General features: G+C 39.3%; 1 protein-coding gene across 2 annotated transcripts in view; it reads left to right on the forward strand.

Moving 5' to 3' along the window:
• MRTFB (myocardin related transcription factor B) overlaps window positions 1–22633 on the forward strand; it is a 200172-nt gene that overhangs the window by 125453 nt on the left and 52086 nt on the right. For both annotated transcript variants that reach the window (XM_054714745.1, XM_028145499.2), the window contains 2 exons: window positions 19263–19328; window positions 21766–21821. In XM_054714745.1, the coding sequence (XP_054570720.1) occupies window positions 19263–19328; window positions 21766–21821 (122 nt within the window). The remainder of the gene's footprint in view (window positions 1–19262; window positions 19329–21765; window positions 21822–22633) is intronic.

A 22633-nucleotide genomic window follows, 5' to 3' on the forward strand; every position in this document is an offset into this window, starting at 1 on the left:
ATATAGCATATCACCTCACACTTTTGCTATTGTTTTTTGCTTTAGGCCACCATAGCAATAAATGTCATGAATTCTAATCAAATTCAAAAAGGAAATTTTCCCTAGGAAAATTTAGAATTTCTTAACTTTTGTCAGGGCAGCATTAGGGATTCTTAACTTTTGCCTTATCCACAGAAGGGTTAGAACATTTTCAAATAATGTTCATCAGGGATGAGATTTAAATTTAATTTCTGATTCTGTGGCTAAAGAAGGATATTATAAATCATTGACTTGACAACTTGAGAATCAATAATTATGACTGTTGAGGGAAATCAAATAAATCAAGATGATTTAATTCACATAAATGGTTTAATATAACTCATTAAGATATTGAATTATAATACCAATGCTACCAGCTACTTATATCCCATATTTATCAAGACAAAATGATAGCAAATAGAAGAATTAGCATTCAATATACAGAGCTCTCTAATAGTAAAAATGAAATACCACAGAAAGAAAACTGGGTTGTGTATTAATTACCTGGACTAAAGTAACTTGCATTCAGTGTTTTTTAAACAATCAAAGTGATTTCTTGCTCAAAACATAGTCCAACGTGGATTGGACAGCATAGTCAACTGTCCTCCAAGAAGTGACATGGGGAACTGGGCCTCTTTCATTGTGTGGCTCAGTCGTGGGGGAGGAGTTACAGATTTGGAGGACCTCATTCCTAATCTGGCACAGGCTAGTTAATAACAGTTGAGATAATATCTGTAAACGTTTGTGGTACATTGTGTAGTAGATTAATGTGGTATACTGGGACATGGCTATAGTAGATCTATTTGTGGAAAAATGCACCTTTGTATGACATATTATGAGTAATCCAACCTGAGGAAATAGATTAAATAAGTACCTTTATTGAAGCACCAAAACTTTTTTAAGTTATGGAAATTATCTCAGACATACTCTACCTGTGCTGTCCTTTAGCCACATGTGGTTATTTAAATTTAAAATAATTAAAATGAAATATAATTTTCAAAAATTTAGCTCCTTAATTACATGAGCCACATTTCAACTACTCAGTAGCCATATGTGGTTAGTGGCTACTATATTGAACAGTGTAGACTATAAAATATTTCCATCACTGCAGAAAGTACTATTGGACTGCTCCCTCCTCCCTGCCTTTGCTCACAACATTCCTCTCACCCTAGTTTGCAGGTCCAAAGTGTCTTTAATCCTCAAGCCATTTCCTAAAGAAAGTCACTTGATCCTGTCAGTTAAAAAATAATTTCTTCTCTCTTGTATAATCAATCCTGTTAACTTGATCTGCATCTAAGGCATTTCACCTTTTGCCACTATGATATATATCTGTGCTATCTTCGTTATTAGACTATAGTATCTCTTGGAGATAGAATCATTGTTTGGATCATTTAATATCTCAACCCCCAGTGTCCTGCATCTCATCGACACATTATTATTATGCAGCAATTATTTAAAGAGTATTATATACAGCCCTTCCTCTTAAGCAGAATATAATTTGCTTAAGATATAATTTATAACTCAATTATAAGTTCATGGTTGGCCCAAAATATAATGTATTGGTGTCTTAAAGCATTGTTGTGTACAAAATATTTGCCCATGCCTACAATGATCCCTAAATCATTACTAGATTACTAGAACTATTATTTAATGTTTGATTTTTGTCATCTGCCACTTCTAGCTGCTCTCCCTTTTCTGATTTGCTGCTTCTAATCTTCTTTAAATTAAGCAACAAATTAACAAAATGTAATAGTGGAATCCTGATTCTGTTGTTGATTCAGCTGCTATGTATTGAGCCATAGCAGAGGAACAATCAAATAGGCAGTTGAAATAAGGCACATTACACATGAATTTTAAAACATCTATTTTGATTTCTCTGGGAATTTCTTCTTTCTTTGTTTTCTGCCAGTTTTCTACACAATTGAAAGTGTTGTACAAGTGAGGTATCACTAACTTAATGTGTTGTGTTTTTTTTAAGTAAATTTGAAAAGTAAGGTATGGTCTTTATAATAAACTAGAGGCCCAGTGCATGGATTCGTACACTGGTGGAGGGTGTGTCCTGCGGGAATCGGCCTGCTGTGGGAGCGCTGTTCATCCCGGTCAGCTGAGTGGCCATGGACCCGCCCTCAGAGCGGCTGCTCCTGCTGCGGGACCGCCACTCATCCTGGTCAGCTGAGTGGCACTCCCACTGTGGGAGCGCACTGACCACCAGGGGGCAGTTCCTGCGTTGAGTGTCTGCCCCCTGGTGGTGAGTTCTGTCGTTGGGCTTTTATATATATAGATTTCCTCTCCCCAGAATGTGATTCAACATTTTTTAAAAAAAACAGCATGTGTTACTTTTGAGATGAAATTATATAACTTAGTTTTTTATTAGAAATAATTTCATTTGGCAGAAATTTGAGTGCTTCTACACAGCATCATGCCAGAAGTTATAAACCTCTCTTAACCACAACATTCAGGGAGCTCACAGCCTAAAAATCAAGAAACTAAATGATAATATAGGAGTTAAAATATGCACACACATAAAGGAGATACAGAAGAGAACCATGTCTGATTTGGTTCAAATGAGTGATGATTACCAGCTGTGAGGGCCAGCCTGTCTCTTGTGTTTGAGAACTGTAGTCATCTATACCCCTGATGTCACCAGTGGGCAGGCCCCTTACTAATTCCATGAAACATATGCCTCCAGGGTTTCCTATCTCAACTAATGGCACCTCTGCTACCCATTGGCTCATACCAGGAACCTAAATGAGAGTGACCTCCTCCTCCTCACCAAACCCTATTACTAAATCTGTCAGTTCTACCTCAAAAAAATATTTATCCACACCACTGTGATGCCTTATGGATCACACTGACAGGCATCCTGAGTCCAACCAGAGATTTACAAGTAACTGTAGGGCTAGGGCTATAGTTTAGGGTAAGGGATCGATCTAGGGGTAAGGCTAAAGTTTAGGGTTCAGGGTTAGAGTTTATGGTTTAGGGTTATGATGTAGGGTTCGTGTATAGGGGTTATGGTCAGGTTAAGAGGGTTATAGTGAGGGTTATAGGGTGAGGGTTAGAAGCTGAGGGTGAGGATCAGGGTGAGGGGCAGAGTGAGGGTCAGGGGCAGGGTGATGATGAGGATGAGGGTGAGGATCTTTGAGGTTTAGGTTCAGGTGAGGGTGGGGTTGTGGTTTGGGTTAGGGTTGGGCTTGGGGCCAGGGTTAGTGCCAGGGTACCATCTTTCTTCAAATAGTCTTTTTTTCTTTTTTTTTTTTTTAGTTTTAGAAATATAAGTGACAGCATATAATAAGTTTAAGGCATGCAGCATAATGATTTGGCTTACATATATCATGAAATTATTACCATGATAAGTTTATGGTATTCATCCTCCCATGTAGATCTATACTAATAAAAGGGTAATATGCTAATTAGACCAGGTCAACCAGACATCTTCCGGTCATCTGGTCCTCCTTCCAGACAAAGCCACGGTGGTGGGGGCTGGGCAGAGGCAGTTAGGGGTGATCAGGCAGGTGGACAGAGCGGTTAGGGGCTATCAGGCAGGCAGGCAGGTGAGCAGTTAGGAGCCAGCGGTCCCAGATTGTGAGAGGGATGTCTGACTGCGGGTTTAGGCCCAATAAACCTGCAATTGGATATCCCCTGAAAGGTCCCGGATTGGAGAGGGTGCAGGACGGGCTGAGGGACCCCCCTCACCACCACCCCATGCATGAATTTTGTGTACCGGGCCTCTAGTATTAAATAAAAGGAAAGAGTATTTATAGAAATCTTTACTCAAGTAGAGATAGACCTGCAGCTGATTCCTCCCCACCCACTCACCCCCTTTACTGAGGCCTGCCTCTGTCTCAGAAGCATGTGGTACTCCTTTCTCCCTCTGTTATTCTCTCCCAGAATGCTTCTCCCTGCCCATCCCAACCCCAACCCCACCCCATTAGCCTGAACTGCAACTCACCCTTCTACCTGCGTCATCATGCATGGTTGCTATGATATTAGGATAGCACACAAGTTATGACAGTTTTGTGTTCTCTTTGTTTTGGTGGTGCACGTGCATGTGTGTGTGTGTGTGTGTGTGTGTGTGTGTGTGTGTGTGTGTGTCCATATAGGTATATATATGAATGGCTATATGTAGACATGCATGTGTGTGAGTCCACTCCTGAATCCACAAAAGGGGAAGAAGGACCAGGATACTGGGCCAGGATGAAGTGACCTCAAGAGAATAGCATGTACTTTCTATTGGGAAAAATTGGAGGTAAAGAATATTCTATTATTTCCCTGTTTCATTGTTAATTGTCCTTTTGTTCAAGGAGCCTCCCTTAGGAATTTACATCAAGACATTTCAGAATCTTTTATACAACATACATTTTCCCATTTCAGAGGAATTAGGAAGGAATTCAGGGAACTCACAGCCTAAACTTATCATGGTAATAATTTCAGAGGAATTAACTTATAACTTACCTCTACCTAGAGCCGCACACTGAAATTTTAATACAGTGGTAGAATGTAGAATTTCTGATTGCCCAAAATAAGAAAAATAAACATTATCTCCTTTTAGAACCATTTAGGGTAAGAAATCTAGAAGTTCAGGTACAGAACCAGCATGTTACTACAGATTAAATATTGTCAGATAAAATAAATCAAGTATTGTTTTAATCTCTGTACATTGCTGGTGATCAGGCAATTAAATGGATGATTTTGCTTTTGAAGTGTTTGTGTTGTTATACTTCAGTTTATCCCACTGTGTACTTTATTTTCACTACTTTTTAACCAAATGAGATTTTTTTAAAGTGCATACATGTACATATATAATACCTTTCTATATGTTGCCACAGGCTAATGTTATCCCTGCCATTCTGTACCAGGCCCCTGGCTTGACATCACATTGTCATACCACGAGAAGCATACTTAAATTCATTCCATCATTTGACAAAAAGGAGAAGGGAATTTGTGTGAAGGTATGATCAGTTTAAAGAAACATGCCCCATTTTTAGCAGTCTGTTTCCATGGTAACAGAAGCAGCAGCCAACTGGAGTTATCAAAGTGCCTGTAAATTTCCAAGGCACAGTGTTGAAAACATTGTCTTCCTGACCTCATGCTGCAGATTAATGCAAGAAACCTACAGTGTGTTAGCCTAGACTGTCAGCATTTTACTTTTTACTTCATTTTTGTTCTTTAATTCCTTATAGAGGGTAAAAGCTACATTCTAGACTGTGACCTCCTTACCAGCAAGGGTCGGTCAGTGGTTTAGAATTCTGCAGTTTGTACCACCTGCCTCTGCCCCAACAGGACAAACCACCATTTTATTTTTGGCCTCTTGCTTTCCATTTTCTAAAATTACTTCAAGAACCTTATTTTTTTTAATTGGCAAATTAGACCCCTGAAAATACAATCAGTCTGTAATCTTTGGCTGCTACTTTTTATCATCTCTGAGAGTACTTAGTGTTTTTCTCTTCTTTAATGCAGCATGAATTTCACATTAATTGAAAGTGGAGATGAAAAGAAATTAGTATCAACCAGTTTTTTGTGGTGCCCTTTATTCATTTTCCCTTTACCTGCCCTTTTTAGCCTTCTTGTACCCTTCAGAACAATGTCATTTAATTTTTTCTTCTGTTTTACCACCAACATCAATTCAAAAATACCCCGAGCCTCAAATTCATATAACAAAGCAAAACAGCATTGGTTCTGCCCCATGATAATCACTTGCCCATAGACAATCCTCTAGGTGATTTATTCTTAAATTTGGCATAGTATTCTCTTTCCTTAGAAAATAGTAACTTAATTATATACTAAGTATACCATGCAAAATTGAATAAAACATGTTTATTAAAACTTCTATTGTTGAGCTTTGTAGAAAGTGTTACAATACAGGATGAGGGCTAGAAGGGGAAATAGAGGCCAGAAAAAAAAAAAAAACTAGAATTCAGTATGACCAGGAATTTATAATGTAGTTGTTTTTGTAGTTATCAAATTATTAAAAAATAAAGACACCATTTGTGGTTAATGGAATTATGGTGGTGAGAGGGAGGGTGGGTGAGAAATAAGAAAGTCTAATTACTGTGTAATTAGTTTCTTAGTCTTTTCTAGCAATTTATCTTTTGTAAATTAAAGTAAAATTCACATAACATAAAATTAGCCATTTTAAAATAAAATAATTGAGAGACATCTAATGTATTCACAGTGTTATGTAACCACACCTCTCTCTAGTTTCAAAACATTTTCATCACCCCAAAAGAAAACCCTGTAACCATTAAACATTTACACCCATGCTCTTTTCTCCCCAGTTCCTGGTAACCAACAATCTGAGCTCTCTGGGTTCACCAGTTCTGGATATTTCACATATCTGGAATCCTATAATATGTGATCCTTTGTGGCTGGTTTCTTTCACGTAGCATAATGTTTCTCAGGTTCTTCTGTATTGTAGCATGAACCAGTATTTCATTTCTTTTTATGGCTGAATAGCATTTCATTGTATGGATAGATCACATTTTGTTTACCCATGCATCTGTTGATCTTTTCCCACCTTTTGTACCTGTTCCCATGTGTTTCACTATTGTGAATAGTGCTGCTGTGAACATGTGTGTACATGTATGTATTTGAGTGCCAGATTTCAATTATTTTCAGTTTACCTAGAAGTGGAATTGCTGGGCTGCAACTGTTGTTAATTAAAATCTATTCTAATAATAGAGAAATATGCAAATTATCCATTACAGTATCACATCACGACCGGATCAGCAGGCTGCGTCCCCGCCCTCTGCTCAGGCAGCTGCAAGGCCCAGGGTAGGATAGGATATGATAGGAGGGGATAAGAAAGGAGAGGGAGAGGAAGGCAGGCCTGCATGCAGACAGGCCCAGAGTAGAAACAGAAATACAGAAAGGGAACAAGAAAAAGAAGCAGGAATGGAAAAGGGAAGGAAACGTGGGGCTGCACGCGGGAGGGGGTGGCAACGGGGGGGGGGGCGGAGGGGGAGCAGGTGTGCCCTGCGAGGGGCAGGGTGGGAGCCCCGCCCAGACGCAGGAGGAGGGCGGTGGCCCCTGGCACGGGCCATTGGCGGGGAGGCGCCCATGGGTCCGGGACGGAGTGGTAGATGGTCCGAGACCTTCTGGGAGAGGTGCTCCTGCTTCACGGCGGCAACAGCAGCGCCCAGGCCGCATGGGCCTTAGCCACCCTCACTGGGCCAGGCATCCCGGGCAGGGAATGGGAGCAGGACAGTGGTGGGGAGGCCATGAAGGGGGAACAGTGAACACCTGGCTGGGGCTGAGCCCTGGGCTGGGGGTTAACACCCCCCACCCCCCAAACAGAAGCTTTAAGAAGGGAAGGAGGGAGGGAAGAACTTTATAAAGGAGTCAGTAGAGAGCAGAGTTAAAGAAGGAAAGAGGATGTATGAGTGAACTCTAGGAGCTATAATGAAAATCAAGTATAGTTGTTTTTTTGTTTTTGTGTGTGTGTGTGTTTTAAATATATTTTACTGATTTTTTTACAGAGAGGAAGGGTGAGGGATAGAGTTGGAAACATCGATGAGAGAGAAACATCAATTAGCTGCCTCCTACACACCCCCAACTGGGGATGTGCCCACAACCAAGGTATATGCCCTTGACCGGAATCAAACCTGGGACCCTTCAGTCCATAGGCCAACGCTCTATCCACTGAGCCAAACCGGTTAGGGCCAAGTGTAGTTGTATACTGAGGACAGATTTTAAAAGTAGGAGTCAGAAAAGAAAAAAGATAAATGATAGTGAATAATTAGGCAGGTAGATAGATAGATATTAAAACAGTGGAAGTAAGTAGAGAAGAGTGTATGGGAAAGGTAGGATGAGAGAGAAAGAGGGAGGGAAGAAAAGTTTTAAAGGGGAGCCAGTAGAGCTTAAAAAGAGAATGGGAAGAAGGAAGAAATGGAGGAGGGAGCAAAGCAGGTCTGAGGGAGGAAGTGAAGAAAAAAATTAAGGTGGGAAGGAAGGAAAAGGGGAGGGAGAGGAGGAGTAAAGAAAAAGGAAAGAAGGAATGTGGGGAGGGAGGAAGGGTAGGAGAAAGATGGGAAGAAGGATGATGGAACAGAAGTAGGAAATAAGGAGGAAAGTAAAGTTTATAAATGATGAGTCAGTAGGAAAAGTGTTACATAAAGGAGGGAGAAAAATTGTGTGAGAGGGAGAAGCCAATAAGGAAGTCAAATACAATTGTGTGTGAAGGGGATAAGATTTTTTTTAAAAAGTTAATAGGGTTGACCAGGCTGGCAGGGGAGGGCAGTTAGGGGTCACCAGGCCAGTAGGGGAGGACAATTAGGAGGATTAGGCAGGCAGGCAGAGCGGTTAGGAGCCAGAGGTCCCAATTGCAAGAGGGATGTCCAACTGCCAGTTGGACATCCCTCAAGGGCTCCCGGATTGAAGAGGGTGCAGGTCAGGCTGAGGGACCCCCCCCATGCACGAATTTTGTGCACTGAGCCTCTAGTCTATATATATAAAAGCCTAAGTGACCAAACAACTGGTCGACTGGTTGCTATGACGTGCACTGACCACCAGGAGGCAGACACTCAATGTAGGAGCTGCCCCCTGGTGGTCAATGGCGCTCCCACAGCAGGAGTGCCGCGCAGCTTGACCGCCCATTCCAGCCACCCACCACCCCTGTGACAGCCACTCACTTCCTCAGTAGTCCTGCAGGTCCAATCTCTGGAGAACGGGCCAGACACCAACAGACATGTGTCACTAGCACGATCCCAACAGATCCGTCGGCCTTGAGCACCACAGCCACTTCCCCTCCCTAGACATTCTGCAAGGAAGAAATGATATAAAAGTGTCCCAGCCAGGTGGCTCCCCACAATTGGCGCAATCAGCGGGACAGATCCGGATCCTGGGCTGGCAAGGGCATCCCACCACCCGCCCAGAGGGCCAATCGCGTCCCAGCCATCCCCACTCCCCTCAGGATGGGTGCAAGACGCAGGGCTCACGGCTGGCGAGAAGGAATCCGCTGCAGTGGCACGAGCCTCTCCTGATCAGGACTGACTGGGCATGAGCCCATGGCAGGCGCAGCAGGGCTAGAATGAGCAGGAGTGGCAGGCCACGCCAAGGACACCACCAGTGCAGGAATTTGTGCACCAGGCCTCTAGTCTATAATAATAAAAGGGGAGTATGCTAATTAGACCGGACGTCCTTATGGATGAAGCCAGGGCCAGAGGGAAGCCCGTTTCCTGGGTGCCTGCCGGCGGCCAGAGTGAAACCCGGGTCTTGGGTGCCTGTGGGCAGCCGGAGGGAAGCCAGCCCAGGTGCCTGCCGGCAGCCAGAGTGAAGCTCGGGTCTCAGATGCCTGCGGGCAGCCTGAGGGAAGCCAGCCCCTGTCCCCGGTGCCAGCAGGCAGGCAGAGGGAAGCCAGTGCCGGCAGCCGGGGGAAGGAAGGCCTACGAATTTCGTGCATCAGGTCTCTAGTTTTATATAATAAGCTTTAAAAAGAACTGCCAGAGTTCTAATTTCATATCTCGTGGTCTTCCTTATAAAAATGATATAGTTCAGAGCCAGTGAGTGACTTGCCAGCTTCCTGACTGACTTCTCTCCCCCAAGCTGTTATCATTATTAGTTGGAGCTTTTCTGTAATAAATAACCATGTTTCTTTTCAACTTGCTCTTCACTGTCTGCAGTGATATTTCAGACCTCCTTTACTGGCCTCAAACTAACTTTTCCTTCATCTCACTTTCAACAGATGACCTTTCTTCCTCCTTCTCTGAGAAAATAAAAGCCATCATTTGGACGTCCCAGACCAAATCTATAAACCCATCTGCAGCTATATCCAGTCCTTGCTACCCTCCTATGATAGAAGTGTCTCTTAACAGAGGCTGTCCTTGTATGCTCTGCACCTCCTTCCCTTCAAGGGACCTGCTGCCTCTTAGTCTCTTGTTCATTTTCATCCATATTCATTCCCATCTTTTCTCTTCCTTTCTCTTTCCTTCCCTTTCTTCTCTCTTGCTCTTTATTAGTTATAGACTTGCTCAATATGTTCCAACCTGAAGTTCCATGCCTTCTCAAGCTTTTCACCCTCTTTCCTACCCTTCATGGACAACATCTTGAAAGTATTGTTTCCATTAACGTCATTCATACTTTTGGTCCTTCTTTATTCCTTAACCTCCTCCAGTATGACTTCCATTCATCACTCCAAAATTAGCTCCTCCATGTATTAAAACAGCAATACTTAACCCTGTTGATCATGAATCCCTTCTAGAAACACTTTATACACACCCTCCAGGCTCCTCCTCCTCCCAGGCAGCTTCCTCTGTCTTCTTTATTGGATTTTCATCCTCTAGCTCAGTGGTCGGCAAACTCATTAGTCAACAGAGCCAAATATCAACAGTACAACGATTGAAATTTCTTTTGAGAGCCAAATTTTTTAAACTTAAACTTCTTCTAACGCCACTTCTTCAAAATAGACTCGCCCAGGCCATGGCATTTTGTGGAAGAGCCACACTCAAGGGGCCAAAGAGCCGCATGTGGCTCACGAGCTGCAGTTTGCCGACCGCAGCCCTAGCTGATCGATAAATTGTTAACTTTTAATTGTTAACTTTCCTCAGAGCATAGTCCTGGGCTTCTTTTGCCTTTTCTTTTTCTATTCTCTACCTTGTCAAATACTACATAAGTCACAACTTCCAAATTTCAATCTCCTAGCAAGACCTACCTTCTGAAATCTGGACCCATACAGCCAGTTGTCGCTTGCACATTTCTACTTTCAATTCAGACATGTCCAAGACTAGACTCCCTAATGGCCAACTTGTGCTCTTTATCTCATAAATGGTCTACTTGGGTGCTTAAGCCAGAAACCCAGGCATCATTTTTATCTCTTTCTCCTTCAAATACAATATCCAGTCCCTACCACATGATGTTGCTTTTTTTCTGAATAGATCTCAAATCTGGTCATTATATCTCTCAGCTGTTGGAGTTGAAGAAAATAATGAGAAGTCTTATGCTTAAGTTTTGTACCCTGGAACATCAGAAAAATTCTACCAAATTTATATAAATAAATATATGATTTGCAAAAGAAAGCTTAATCTGAACTTCTGACAACCACTCAAACCTAGCCCCATCACTTTACTAATTCCTTTGATATCTTTTGGTCCCTTACTGCTTATTTATTGTACCAAATTTTACTATTATTTTGGGCTTATATAGCCAGTTTTAGGTAAGTGGAAGTGAATTTAAAGTTACTTTAAAACATGGTGATGTATATTGTGGGGAAGAGATGAACAAAAAGATACTCTCTTACCCTGTAAGTGGGAGTATAGATTGGTACAACCATTTGGATTGCAATGTGCCCTATGAAATTTTAAATTATTAGAAATGTAGTGTGTTTGTAAACTCAAAATATGCTAAAAAATGAATCAGGAGAACCATTGCAGCCTTATTATAATAACAAGAAATATCAAAACTTAAGAGTGTATGACTGATAACATCCATGTGTTAGATACAGCCATTAACACAGCCAGTAAGAATGAACTAGATTTCATGTTTTTTAAAATATGTTTTTATTCATTTTAGAGAAAGTAAGGGAGAAGGAATCAGAGAAACAGAGAGAAAGAGAAACTTCGATGTGAGAGAGATACATTGATTGGCTGCCTCCTGTTCACACCCTTAGTGGGGATCAAACCTGCAACCTAGGTTTGTGCCCTGACTGGGAGTTGAATGGCAACCTTTTAGTGCAGGAGATGACACTCAACCAACTGAGCCACACCAGCCAGGGCTAGATTTCATGTGGGTTTTTTTAAGCAAACCCTAAACTACATGACTAGTATGATCCGACTGCGTGTGTCTCCTTTGCATATTATATATTTAATATTGTTGGAATATTCACAAAACATTCTCTGGAGCCCTAGAAATTTAACAGTGGTTACTTTGTGGAGAAGGACTAGGGTAGCATGGACTGATTTTCACTTTTCTTTTTAATACCTTTTTTTATCTGCATGTGTCACTTATTTTAACAAATAAAAATTAAATTTTTTTATAAAACATTGATTTTTAAATAGAGGTATTAGTGGTACAAATAGTAAGGCATTTCTGAGTCCCAAGCTCAGAAGCTAACACTTCAGGATTGACCTCTTACCCTTTAACTGCAAAATAAACCATATACAGCAAAGAACTACAAATACGGGAGTCTTTGTAGAATTACATTTTTAAATCCTGTTGATAATGGGTTGTGGAAATAGGGAGTATATCTCCCCTTCAATTTTGTTGTAAACCTAAAACTGCCCTAAAAAAAAATAAAGTCTTAAAAAAAAACCTTATAGCTTTTTTATCTTTGAAAAAAAGTAGTTCTCTTCAGCCAGTATGTAAAGTAATAGCAGTAATAGTAACAATAATTACAATTTAACATTTATTTTTAAGGTAAAGGAAGAGCAGTTCATCAATCTTTTGCCTTTTCAGTATTAATCTTTAAACTGTCCTTTTCCCCCCCTCCCAAATAATCAAATGCAATTGTAAACTTGACTGCTAAGCTGCTGCTTGATAAAACACTGAACCAGGATTGCATGGGGCCTCAAACTTAATTGTCATAAGGTGTTACTTAGGGGCCAGTTCATCTCTCTTGTGTCTAAATTCAAAAGATAACGTGAGAGTGTTGGCTTTTCTAAATTGTCTTGTTTTCATAGGATCAGGCCCCTAATTTAATACTATTTAAACAATACATAATAAATGTTTGCCAACCAACCACTTCATTCATTTATATATCTGTTTGAAAATATTTTTTTAAAAAACAACTGAAATCAGCTTCTGTTTTTGGCCTGATACTGATTCAGAGTCAATACATAGTCAATTCCAAGAGTGTTCTTTAGTTTTCCATCTTTGCTTTTACCTCTGGTTTACCCAACCGTTCCTTGACTGCTCAGGTTTTTTTGTTTTTTTCACCCCTCATGATTCTGCAGTTTTTTTGTCCAGCATCTTATAATTAAATAATATACATTGGATCCTCTCTAGTTTGCAGACAGCTGCTCATCTGCCCTCCCCTCTTCAACCCACCCTCCTTCATACCCCATAACTAGCTATTTATAAAGAGTTGTCAAGACCATGGCTGCCTGCCATTCTGCTTCCTAGGAAGTATTATTTCTGCCTTGTTTTTATAATATACAGTCTTCAGATGTCCCCTTGCAAACCTAGGCCAAAACTATGCTTTGTTTTGGCCTATTCAATTCATGCTGAATCGCTATATGTTATTATTAAAATGTTGCATAATAGGGTGTTTTTTTCTTTAGAGTGAAAAAGCACTTTAATTACATCATATTAAGGAAACATTCCATACATTCTACTTATAGAAACAAAAAAGAATAGACATATCATCCGGGTTCACAAAGCAGCTGGAAACTTTGAAGTGGATATAAGTATTACGTGAAAGACAGCATGATATTTTAAGGTTTTTCATACTGGAGACTAATCCTAAGATTTTGTTCTGAAAGCACTTTAAACCATTTAAGAAGCAGGAGAAAGGAACTAAAAGAAGGTACTTTTAAATATCTGAACTATTTATGATGCTGAATAAGAATGACATTTTATCTTTACATTAGATAAGCTACCTTTCATTTTTTTAAATGGTCTTTAAAATTAAATTTTTACTTTTCCTGTATAAAAAGAAGAGCAAGTTCAAAACACTTCTGTTGACACAATATTGTTTTTATTTGTCCTAACAAGGAAAACACTAAGTAGAATTTTCAAAATTATATGCATTTTTCTTTGTTGAAATGTAATAGGATACCATGAATGTTAACCCTAAGAGGTAACAAGACACATCACCTTGGAAAAAAATCCAACAATTAATTAAAATTTTTATCTCTAAATGCAATGGATATAAAGTTGTATGTATTTATATTCTCACTCATCTATAATTTCAAAGATGATACATATATCATGGTCAGCAAGTGACTCTAGAGCCTCATCTTCTATTGATGAGGGCCCTTTTCATGCCTTTTGTGAGTTTTATTATCAGGAAATACAGAACTATTAGAGAATTCTGAACTTATAGGACCTGATTTTGCACTGAGAATACATACTAGCTTTATAGTGAGATATACATACTTTATTGCTGCCTCCCCTTTTTGGAGAACATTAATCAGGTTTAAACCCAAATATTTTAAACTTAAGAACGTCTTAGGACCATAAGTTTGATTATTTTTGTTTATACATTTTTCAGAGATAAAGATAGTCTTTGAAAATGTTCAAATGTGAGCAATTATAACATGAATTCTGTTTCAACCCTATCACTATGTCCTCTGTTTTCTGAAAAGATGTAACTGCTCACTCAGTGTTTTGAACTTTTTCTTCTCCCTGAGAATTCTATAGACTTGTAATTATTGGCAAGATGGCCATGGAGGATACTGGATTTCTGTCAATTAACTAATTAGAATGGAAGCTATGTCAGTCCAATAGCACAGTTCATCAACTCAACGAGGCACCCATGGGAGAATGCTCGTTGGTTCAGTTTTCAGACACAAGGCCATTGCCCAGGAAACTGTCTTCTTAGGCAGCTATACTACCATCACCACCCACTTGCCACCACAGAAAAGCATTGCTGGACCAGTGCCTAGTCTTGAGTTTTTAGGAATGCAGTCTTGTCAACACAGGCAGTGTCAGGTTTTCCAAAATGTCATTCTTATTCAGCCAGTTTATTCATTGTTCTTAAGAAACTACAACTGTGCAACAGGCGCAGTAGCATGCAGTGATCTGGGCCTTTCCTCCCTCTGTGCAGACATGAAAGTGGAGGCTACTAAGAGAGGAAGAAGATCTCTAGGCTTAATTCATATAAGTCCCAGAGAAACTTGATAAAAAATCTTGATCCCACAACCACGAATGCTTCTGATCATTAAGAGAGGGTCTTCTCCCTTCACAGTACTGGATAAGCATTGCCAAATTCTGCCCAATTCTAGTTTTCCCATGTTGTGGGACAATAAGATGTACACATCATTCAAGCCTTGTTCTTCCTGGCCTTCAGCGTTCTGTAAGATGCAGATATCATTTGTCATTTTTTATATATTGAATTTTTGTGAATGTGATGAGTGGGAAGTACTAAACAGAAGTTTGATATTTTCCATAATTATGAGCCTGTCCCTATTTGATGGGTACTCTTTATAACCATTAGTTGTTCTCAGAAGAGCCTCTATCAGGTTATGAGTGACTTTGTATATTTAATATCAATGAATATTATAATTGTTTTAATGATCCAAAGTGGCAATGTATCCCATCTCTTAATGGTGCATTGTGCCTCATATTCAGTAGAATGTGTCCAATAATGCCCACTTATTGTGATAGATTAAAACTAAATCAAGCAGGTCATTAACAGTACTAACAGCATGTCTGGTGATATGCCTCTTCTTCCATTCATGTTCTTCCTAATCTCTATATATATAAAGAGCCAGGGTCCATAACGTCCAAAACAACCGAACAGATGACCAAACAACTGAAGTCAGTCCTGCAGGCATGGTGACCCAGCACTGACTGCCAAGGGGGCTGCAGATCAGGCCCAGAGAGAGAAGCAGGGTCTGATTCACAGCCTCTGTGGCAGCTGTTGATCAGCCCTTGCCTCTTTTTCTCTCTGGGCCTCGCCAGCGGCTGCAGGAGGGCTGCTGATCAGCCCCGCAGTTCTCATCAGGCCCGGAGACACTGACTGGCATAGAAACTGGCCAATCAGAACCAAATCTGGGTGAACTGCAGGCTGCCTAGGAGGCAGAGTTTTTAACACTGACTGGCATAGAAACAGACAAATCAGAACCAAATCTGGGTGAACTGCGAGGAGCCAATGGCTGCCTAGGAAGTGGAGCTTTTGACGCTGACTGGCATAGAAACCAGCCAATCAGAACGAAATCTGGGTGAACTGCGAGGAGCCAGTGGCTGCCTAGGAGGCGAAGCTTTTGACGCTGACTAGTCAGAACCTAATCTGGGTGAACTGCAAAGGCAGAACCTAAGTTGGGGGCTGAGGAGGGTTTTTTAAGGGCAACAGCTGTTTGGTATAAGGTGTAAGAAAGTGGTTCAATTTTTTAATGACTGGTTTGGCAGTATAGTACATATGGCTGGCTATCAGTCCAGATATAGGGATTATGTATTTTTGTCTGCCAAGAGCATCTCCTCCTGCTGAAAAAGGCTCCCCCCCATTTAAGCAATCCTATCCTATATAATCTATTTATACTAATAAAGGGGTAATATGCTAATTAGACCGGGTCAACCAGCCATCTTCCAGATGTCCGACTTCTTTTTGGACAAAGCCATGGTGGTGGGGTCAAGGCAGAGGCAGTTAGGGGTGATCAGGCTGGCAGGGGAAAGCAGTTGGGGGCAAGATCAGGCCGGCAAGGGAGGGCAGTTAGGGGCAATCAGGCAGGCAGGCAGGCAGGCAGAGGCAGTTAGGGGCGATCAGGCAGGCAGGGAGGTGAGCCGTTAGGAGCCAGCGGTCCCAGATTGCGAGAGGGATGTCCGACTCCTCATTTAGGCCCGATCCCTGTGGAATCCCTATGGGATTGGGCCTAAACCGGCAGTCGGACATCCCCCAAGGGGTCCCCGATTGCAGGCTGGGCTGAGGGAACACGAATTTCATGCACCAGGCCACTAGTGTCTTAATAAATGAACATGCCTGGGAAGGCTGCCTGCCATACTGCTTTGTAGTATAATGATATTACTTCTTGGGAAGATTATATAGGCAATGGTGAGAGCATTGATTGGGAAGATTGATCTCTTATCTTCTAGTGGTAAGGCATAAGTTAGATTGATTGTTTTGCCATCAAACAAACTGGATAGGAAACACAATTGGTTTGCATTTGGGTTTTGTTTTATTTGAACAAGTGATGATTGGTGACATGAATTAATTTTGTGTGTTACCCTTGTGGTAGCAGATACCTTAACACATCAGCATGAAAGTGTGATTTCTAATCAAAGATGATGCAGTTGACAGGGTTGTTGTCAAGGTGCATGAGGGCAGTTGACCAATATACAATCAGGAGGTGCTTCAAGACTAACAAGCTGTTGCCTTCAGTGTTGGTTTGCACATCAAGTGGTTGCAAATGTATCCATCATTTCAAAACACCATAGCCCAACAGTATATATTGTGTTTGATACATTTCTCAAGTTTGGTGCTTTGTTTGTTTGTTTGTTTGTTTGTTTGTTTTAAACCAAAGAAGGGGATGGATGTTTTCATTACCCTTTATATTTTACTCCTGTCTTTGAGATCTCCCTTGGGAGAAAAGAAAGATACTGCTAGAGATTCTCCAACAGACGTGGACCACCGTGTTCCAGAAGTGTCAGCCTTTGAACGGGACATTGTTCTGACCTTTTTCTTCTCTCAGTATTCCTTTTCTTTGAATATGGGATTCTACCTCTTGAATATGACCATTAATTTCAGACAAGCATTAACTTTAGTATTCACAGAAGAATGTTAGAGTATGCAGCCATTTGGGTGCTATCAGATTCACAGGTCAACTCTTTGATTATTTTTGTTCCTAGTAAAGTACAGTGGGAACACACTATCCTCAATAAACTGTAAGTTATCAAGGAAAAGATCTTTGTGTTAGAGCATAATTGATCTAAAATATCACAAAGCCTTTTAATATGAGAAACATGTGCATACATTTTTTTTACTATTAAATTTTGCTTTTGCTTGTGTAATAGAATCTTATGTCAATTGCTTCCATTCTAAATGGGATGTCATGAATCTTTGTGATCCAATGGTCCCCAAAAGAAGCAAAAAACATTTTTTTTAGTACTTAATAAAGGAAGACATTCATATCTAGCAATGAATTTAAGAATGTTTAAAAGCTATTTTATAGCCTAGCCTCTTTTTGAAATATACCTAAGATTGTGCTTTGAGCTATAAGTCAGCACAAGGGCAAGCAAAAAGCAAAGGCTTGAGGGCCACAGGCCCTTTGTCTTCAGGCCTCAGGTTTGTTGCAAGTAGGAGCCATCACATGCATTGCATTTGAGCCTGGGTAAGAGACTGGTCTGAGCTAGCTCCTATTCCAGCATCACCCCCTGCTAGAAAATTCTCTCTTACTGTCCTTCCATACATTTAAGAAATACACATGGGGCCTGAGCCGGTTTGGCTCAGTGGATAGAGCCCACGGAGTGAAGTATCCTGGGTTTGATTCCAGTCAAGGGCACGTACCTTGGTTGCAGGTTCTCTGGCCCTGGTCAAGGTGCATGCAGGAGGCAACCAATCGATGTGTCTCTCTCACATCGATGTTTCTCTCTGTCTCTCCCTCTCCCTTCCACTCTCTCTAAAAATCAATGGAAATATTTCCTTGGGTGAGGATTAACAAAAAAAGAAAAGAAAAAGAAAGAAATACACATGGGAATTTTTTTATTTATTTTTATTTATTTATTTGCATATTGACAACCCTTAAGCAGATACTTAAAATCCTAACCTTTGTTTTCATCAAGGTTTTGAAACAAAAATAAAAGTGGAAACTTAAAATTTAGTGTAAGGTAAACCAAGGAAAAATGTTTTTAAAGTTGCTTCATATATTCCTCTTTTGAAATTAGCTAATTTTCCAGCTGAAATTATAGATTCTATGAAAGGAATCCACTTAAGAAATTGAGAACAAAAAATTATTTTTATTAAATTGGCAAATGGAATATACACATTTTGTGATATACCTTGTTTTTTTACAAGTTCTGATTATTTGTTTCTTTTTATTAAAATTATAAGGTGTCTATCGATTTGTGACTTCTTTAGAAGTTGTAGAATGAGCTATGGTGTCTTGTATTGTGCAAAGATTAGTAAACTTTAAATTCTTAATTTAGAAATTTTCCCTCGGGTTGTTAGTAATATCTCATGTGTCTAATTTTTATTATGCAGTTGACCTACATTAAATCTATTTAAAATTCGTTCCTGATGGAGTAAATCCCTCCAAATAATTCAATATTTTCTTAAAATACATTTTTGCCATAACTAGTTTTTAAAAGAAACTAAGGAATGTTAAGAAATCTCTATTTATTAAATATATTTCTATTTCTACAAATAAGACAGTATATAAGCCAGTTATTTTTGTTTATTTGCCAAGTACTATGTGATTGTATTTAAACAACAAATAATTCGCTTTATTCAGCAAATTAACATTATTAACTAACTTAACACAAAGTATTCTGAGAGAACGTCAGAGTTCACCAAACAGGCAGGAATCATGAACTGGTTCTCCTTTTACAGGTTGGATGGTGCCAGGTAGTATTCGTATTCCATTATGAATTAGAAGATGTTTAATAAAGTTGCCTCCTGCTGTTGCCTCTGAACTCCAATGGTAATTATTTCTTTTTCACAGTGCTTCAGCTGAGGCTGCAACAGAGGCGGACACGGGAACAGCTCGTGGACCAGGGCATCATGCCACGTAAGATTCAAGTGTCTGTCATCTCTAATGTAATGTAACAATGGGCATGTCCAAGAAGAACCTGTATCCATGTAATCAATATATAATTGCCAGATGAGTTTATAAGAAAAAACAGGCTTCAGCATTGCCATCCTAAGAGAATTATTTAAAACACATTTTGAAAACTCGATGCCGTTTAAAAATTGGACTCAAATTTTATATTATACAGAGGAACACCTTTAAAACTCTGTAATTAAGCTAACATCATTTCTTCAAACTGCAACATTTGTTTTAGTTTTAAATAATTGAAGTAATCCTACATAATGGATCCAGTGTTACTTAGACTTGCAAAAGTAGCATATAAAATTAACTCAAAACCTTATTCTATTTTAAATTATTTAATTTAAATTATCTTTTATGTTATAGTATGGGCTGTAATATTAAGTGTGTTTTAGTTACAGGACTAATAAATATTCTATTTATAATAAATAAAATCTTTCTTGCCTGAGTACAGATATTTTCCAACTAGCTATCTCTAAGTTTCAGTTCTTCATTTTTTGAGAGTTGGTTAATTTTAGAATATTTGTCCAGGTTGTCTTCTTTAGCTTTAATCACCAAGTAGAAGATGATGCCATATTTTAGAGGGGAAGAGGGGTGGTTTTATGTAGGCCATTAGGATTACTTATATGGATTTTTTCTAAAAGTTGATTTCTCCAAAAAGTAACTTATTTGGCTTTAAAAAAATAAATAAATTACAAAATACGTTTACTAGTATGCTTCCCAGTCTTCTGAATCATTGATTTTACCTTTTTTGGTTTATAAGGAACAGTTTTGCTCTGCAGTAGATTTTTCCCATTGAAACCTTTTTTCTGGACTATTAATTGTCTAAATATTTTTAAGCTAGCATTGTGACAGAGTCAAAGCTGGTTTAATAATCTGCCAGATTTCTTCACCACTACATTCCTGACTATGAACAGGATCAATCAAATAGGTACAAATTATGATGTTTAAGACACCACTGCTAAGCCAGTCCGCTTTTAGAAGCTGGTTTCTGCTTTTAGAAGTTGGTCTCTAGCCAAACCTGTTGGGGCTGGCTGCTGGGAGTCTCTGCAGTGCTTCAAGTACCAGAGCTGACAATAGTAATGTTACAAGAGTTGATGGGCCAACTTTTGGAGATGACAGCCTAAGTGAGCCTAGCTAGTCCTGTATCTCACCCACATCATCTGACTGCCTGTAGTCATAAGTGCAGGGTGTTATCAGACAGGGGTGGACATGCAAAAGATTTTGCAAAGATAATTGATAGAAAAACTGCAGTAGACAAGGACTTAGTAAATAAGTACTGCTTGCCCTCACTTGGGGATTCTGGAATATTTAATATACTAGCACTTAACATATTAAAGAATCACTATGTCTTTAGAGTGGTTTGCATTGTGGTGTGGTAGAAAGAGCATGAACCTTTCAAATTCAAAATTCTAGATTTAAATCCCACTTTGATCACCATCTAGCTATATAACTTCAAGAATTCATTTTACTTCTTGGAGCCCTTCATCTATACTGGGGTAATGCCTACCTTGCAAGGTTGTTGTGACGATCAACAGTAATATAATTGAGATTGACCACAGAATACTGGGCTAAGCCTGTTGTGGGTTCTCAGTAAATAATAGATCTGTACAACATGAAGTACAGTGTGTCTCATGTTCAAGGTTAGATCACTCAAGGTTAAATGTCCTAAGGACATCCGGGCTTTTTCCAGGAGCTTATATGGCCAATAAAGTCCTATCAAGGAATCATCAGAGTTCCCTTGGTGATGATAATTTGCCCCAGCAATTGGTTGGAACTAGTCTAACCTGATATTTGCATTGTCATTATGTATACAACTTCATTTTAAAAGTTTACTTGTTTTATTTATGAAATACATATAGTTTTATTTTAATTTTTATGAGTTTATTTGAGCTAAACTGATGTATGCCAGGGAACAAGATCTCAAATGCTCCTATAAAATATATAGTGTGGGGTGTTTTTTTTCTTTGTGTGTGTGTGTGTGTGTTTGTGTGTGTGTTTTCTTTTATTGATTTCAGAGAGGAAGGGAGAGAGAGAGATAGAAACATCAATGATAAGAAAGAATTATTGATCTGCTGCCTCCTGCACATCCCCTACTGAGATCGAGCTCGCAACCCGGACACGTGCCCTTGACCAGAATCGAACTTGAGACCTTTCAGTCCACAAGCTGATGCTCTATCCACTGAGCAAAATCAGCTAGGGCTAAAATACATAGTTTTAATTATGAAACACTTAAGGTTCCAAATTTTGCAGATCTCCTAAAGGAACTAGTAAATAAATGGAACTGTAGATGTGAACTAATAAGGTTAAGAAGAAACATCAAGAAATACTGTAACGTTTGACTGAAGTATTAACTCCTCTATTTATACTACGAAACCAATTTCTTTTCCTCTCCCAGCCTTGAAGAGCCCAGCAGCATTCCATGAGCAGATAAAAAGCTTGGAACGAGCCAGAGTAAGAAGTCTCACTTTAAAATGTTCTACTTCTCTGCTTCTCTCTTATTTCAAAGTACCAGTGGACAAGTAGCAATCTTACTCCTAAATATGTCAAAAGAGGAACTGCAGTGAATTTGCAGGATACATGCCATGTAGAGTATTATATCCTGGGGTAGTTTTATCTTGGAAGTTGGTAGAAGATACATGACATTCAAATTTTGTTCTTTTAAAACTAGTGACTAATTTTGTACATACAAGACAAATCATACTTATTTGCTTACTTGCTTTCAGAGTATAACCAGTTTTCAGAATGATAATGAAGTAATTCTGCCATTTGTTACCCCAGCAGATAGACACAGACCCTACTGTGTTACCTGTACATCTGACCAAGGGTAGGAGAATCTGACCGAATGAAAGAATATGGCCACAAGCCACTCTGTTTTATTCTTTGAGCTGACTCCATCATAGTTGCACACCAAATTGATATTTGTTACTTTTCTTTAAAAGTACCAATATGCACATTTTTTCTTTTTGTTTTAGGGAAAACTTCTATCATGTTTTATGAAAAGCATTTTCCAAAAATTCCTTTAGAATTTTCTTAGGATGCAATAATGATCTCTTAGAGTCTTACAAAATATAAAACCCTATTGTTTAGAGTTGAGTACAGTTCTGAATAAGAAAATCTGATCAAGGATATGAACTCATCAAAGAAAATATGTGAGAAATTTTAGTAAATTGTTATTTAGGTGGATTTTTTTACTTAACCTGAAGTTTATATTTTTTTAGATATTTAAATGTTCGAAATTTTATGTCTGTTCAAAAATCAATTTC

Source organism: Eptesicus fuscus, chromosome 4 (genome assembly GCF_027574615.1).
Source record: "Eptesicus fuscus isolate TK198812 chromosome 4, DD_ASM_mEF_20220401, whole genome shotgun sequence".
NCBI classification, from domain to species: Eukaryota; Metazoa; Chordata; class Mammalia; order Chiroptera; family Vespertilionidae; genus Eptesicus; species Eptesicus fuscus.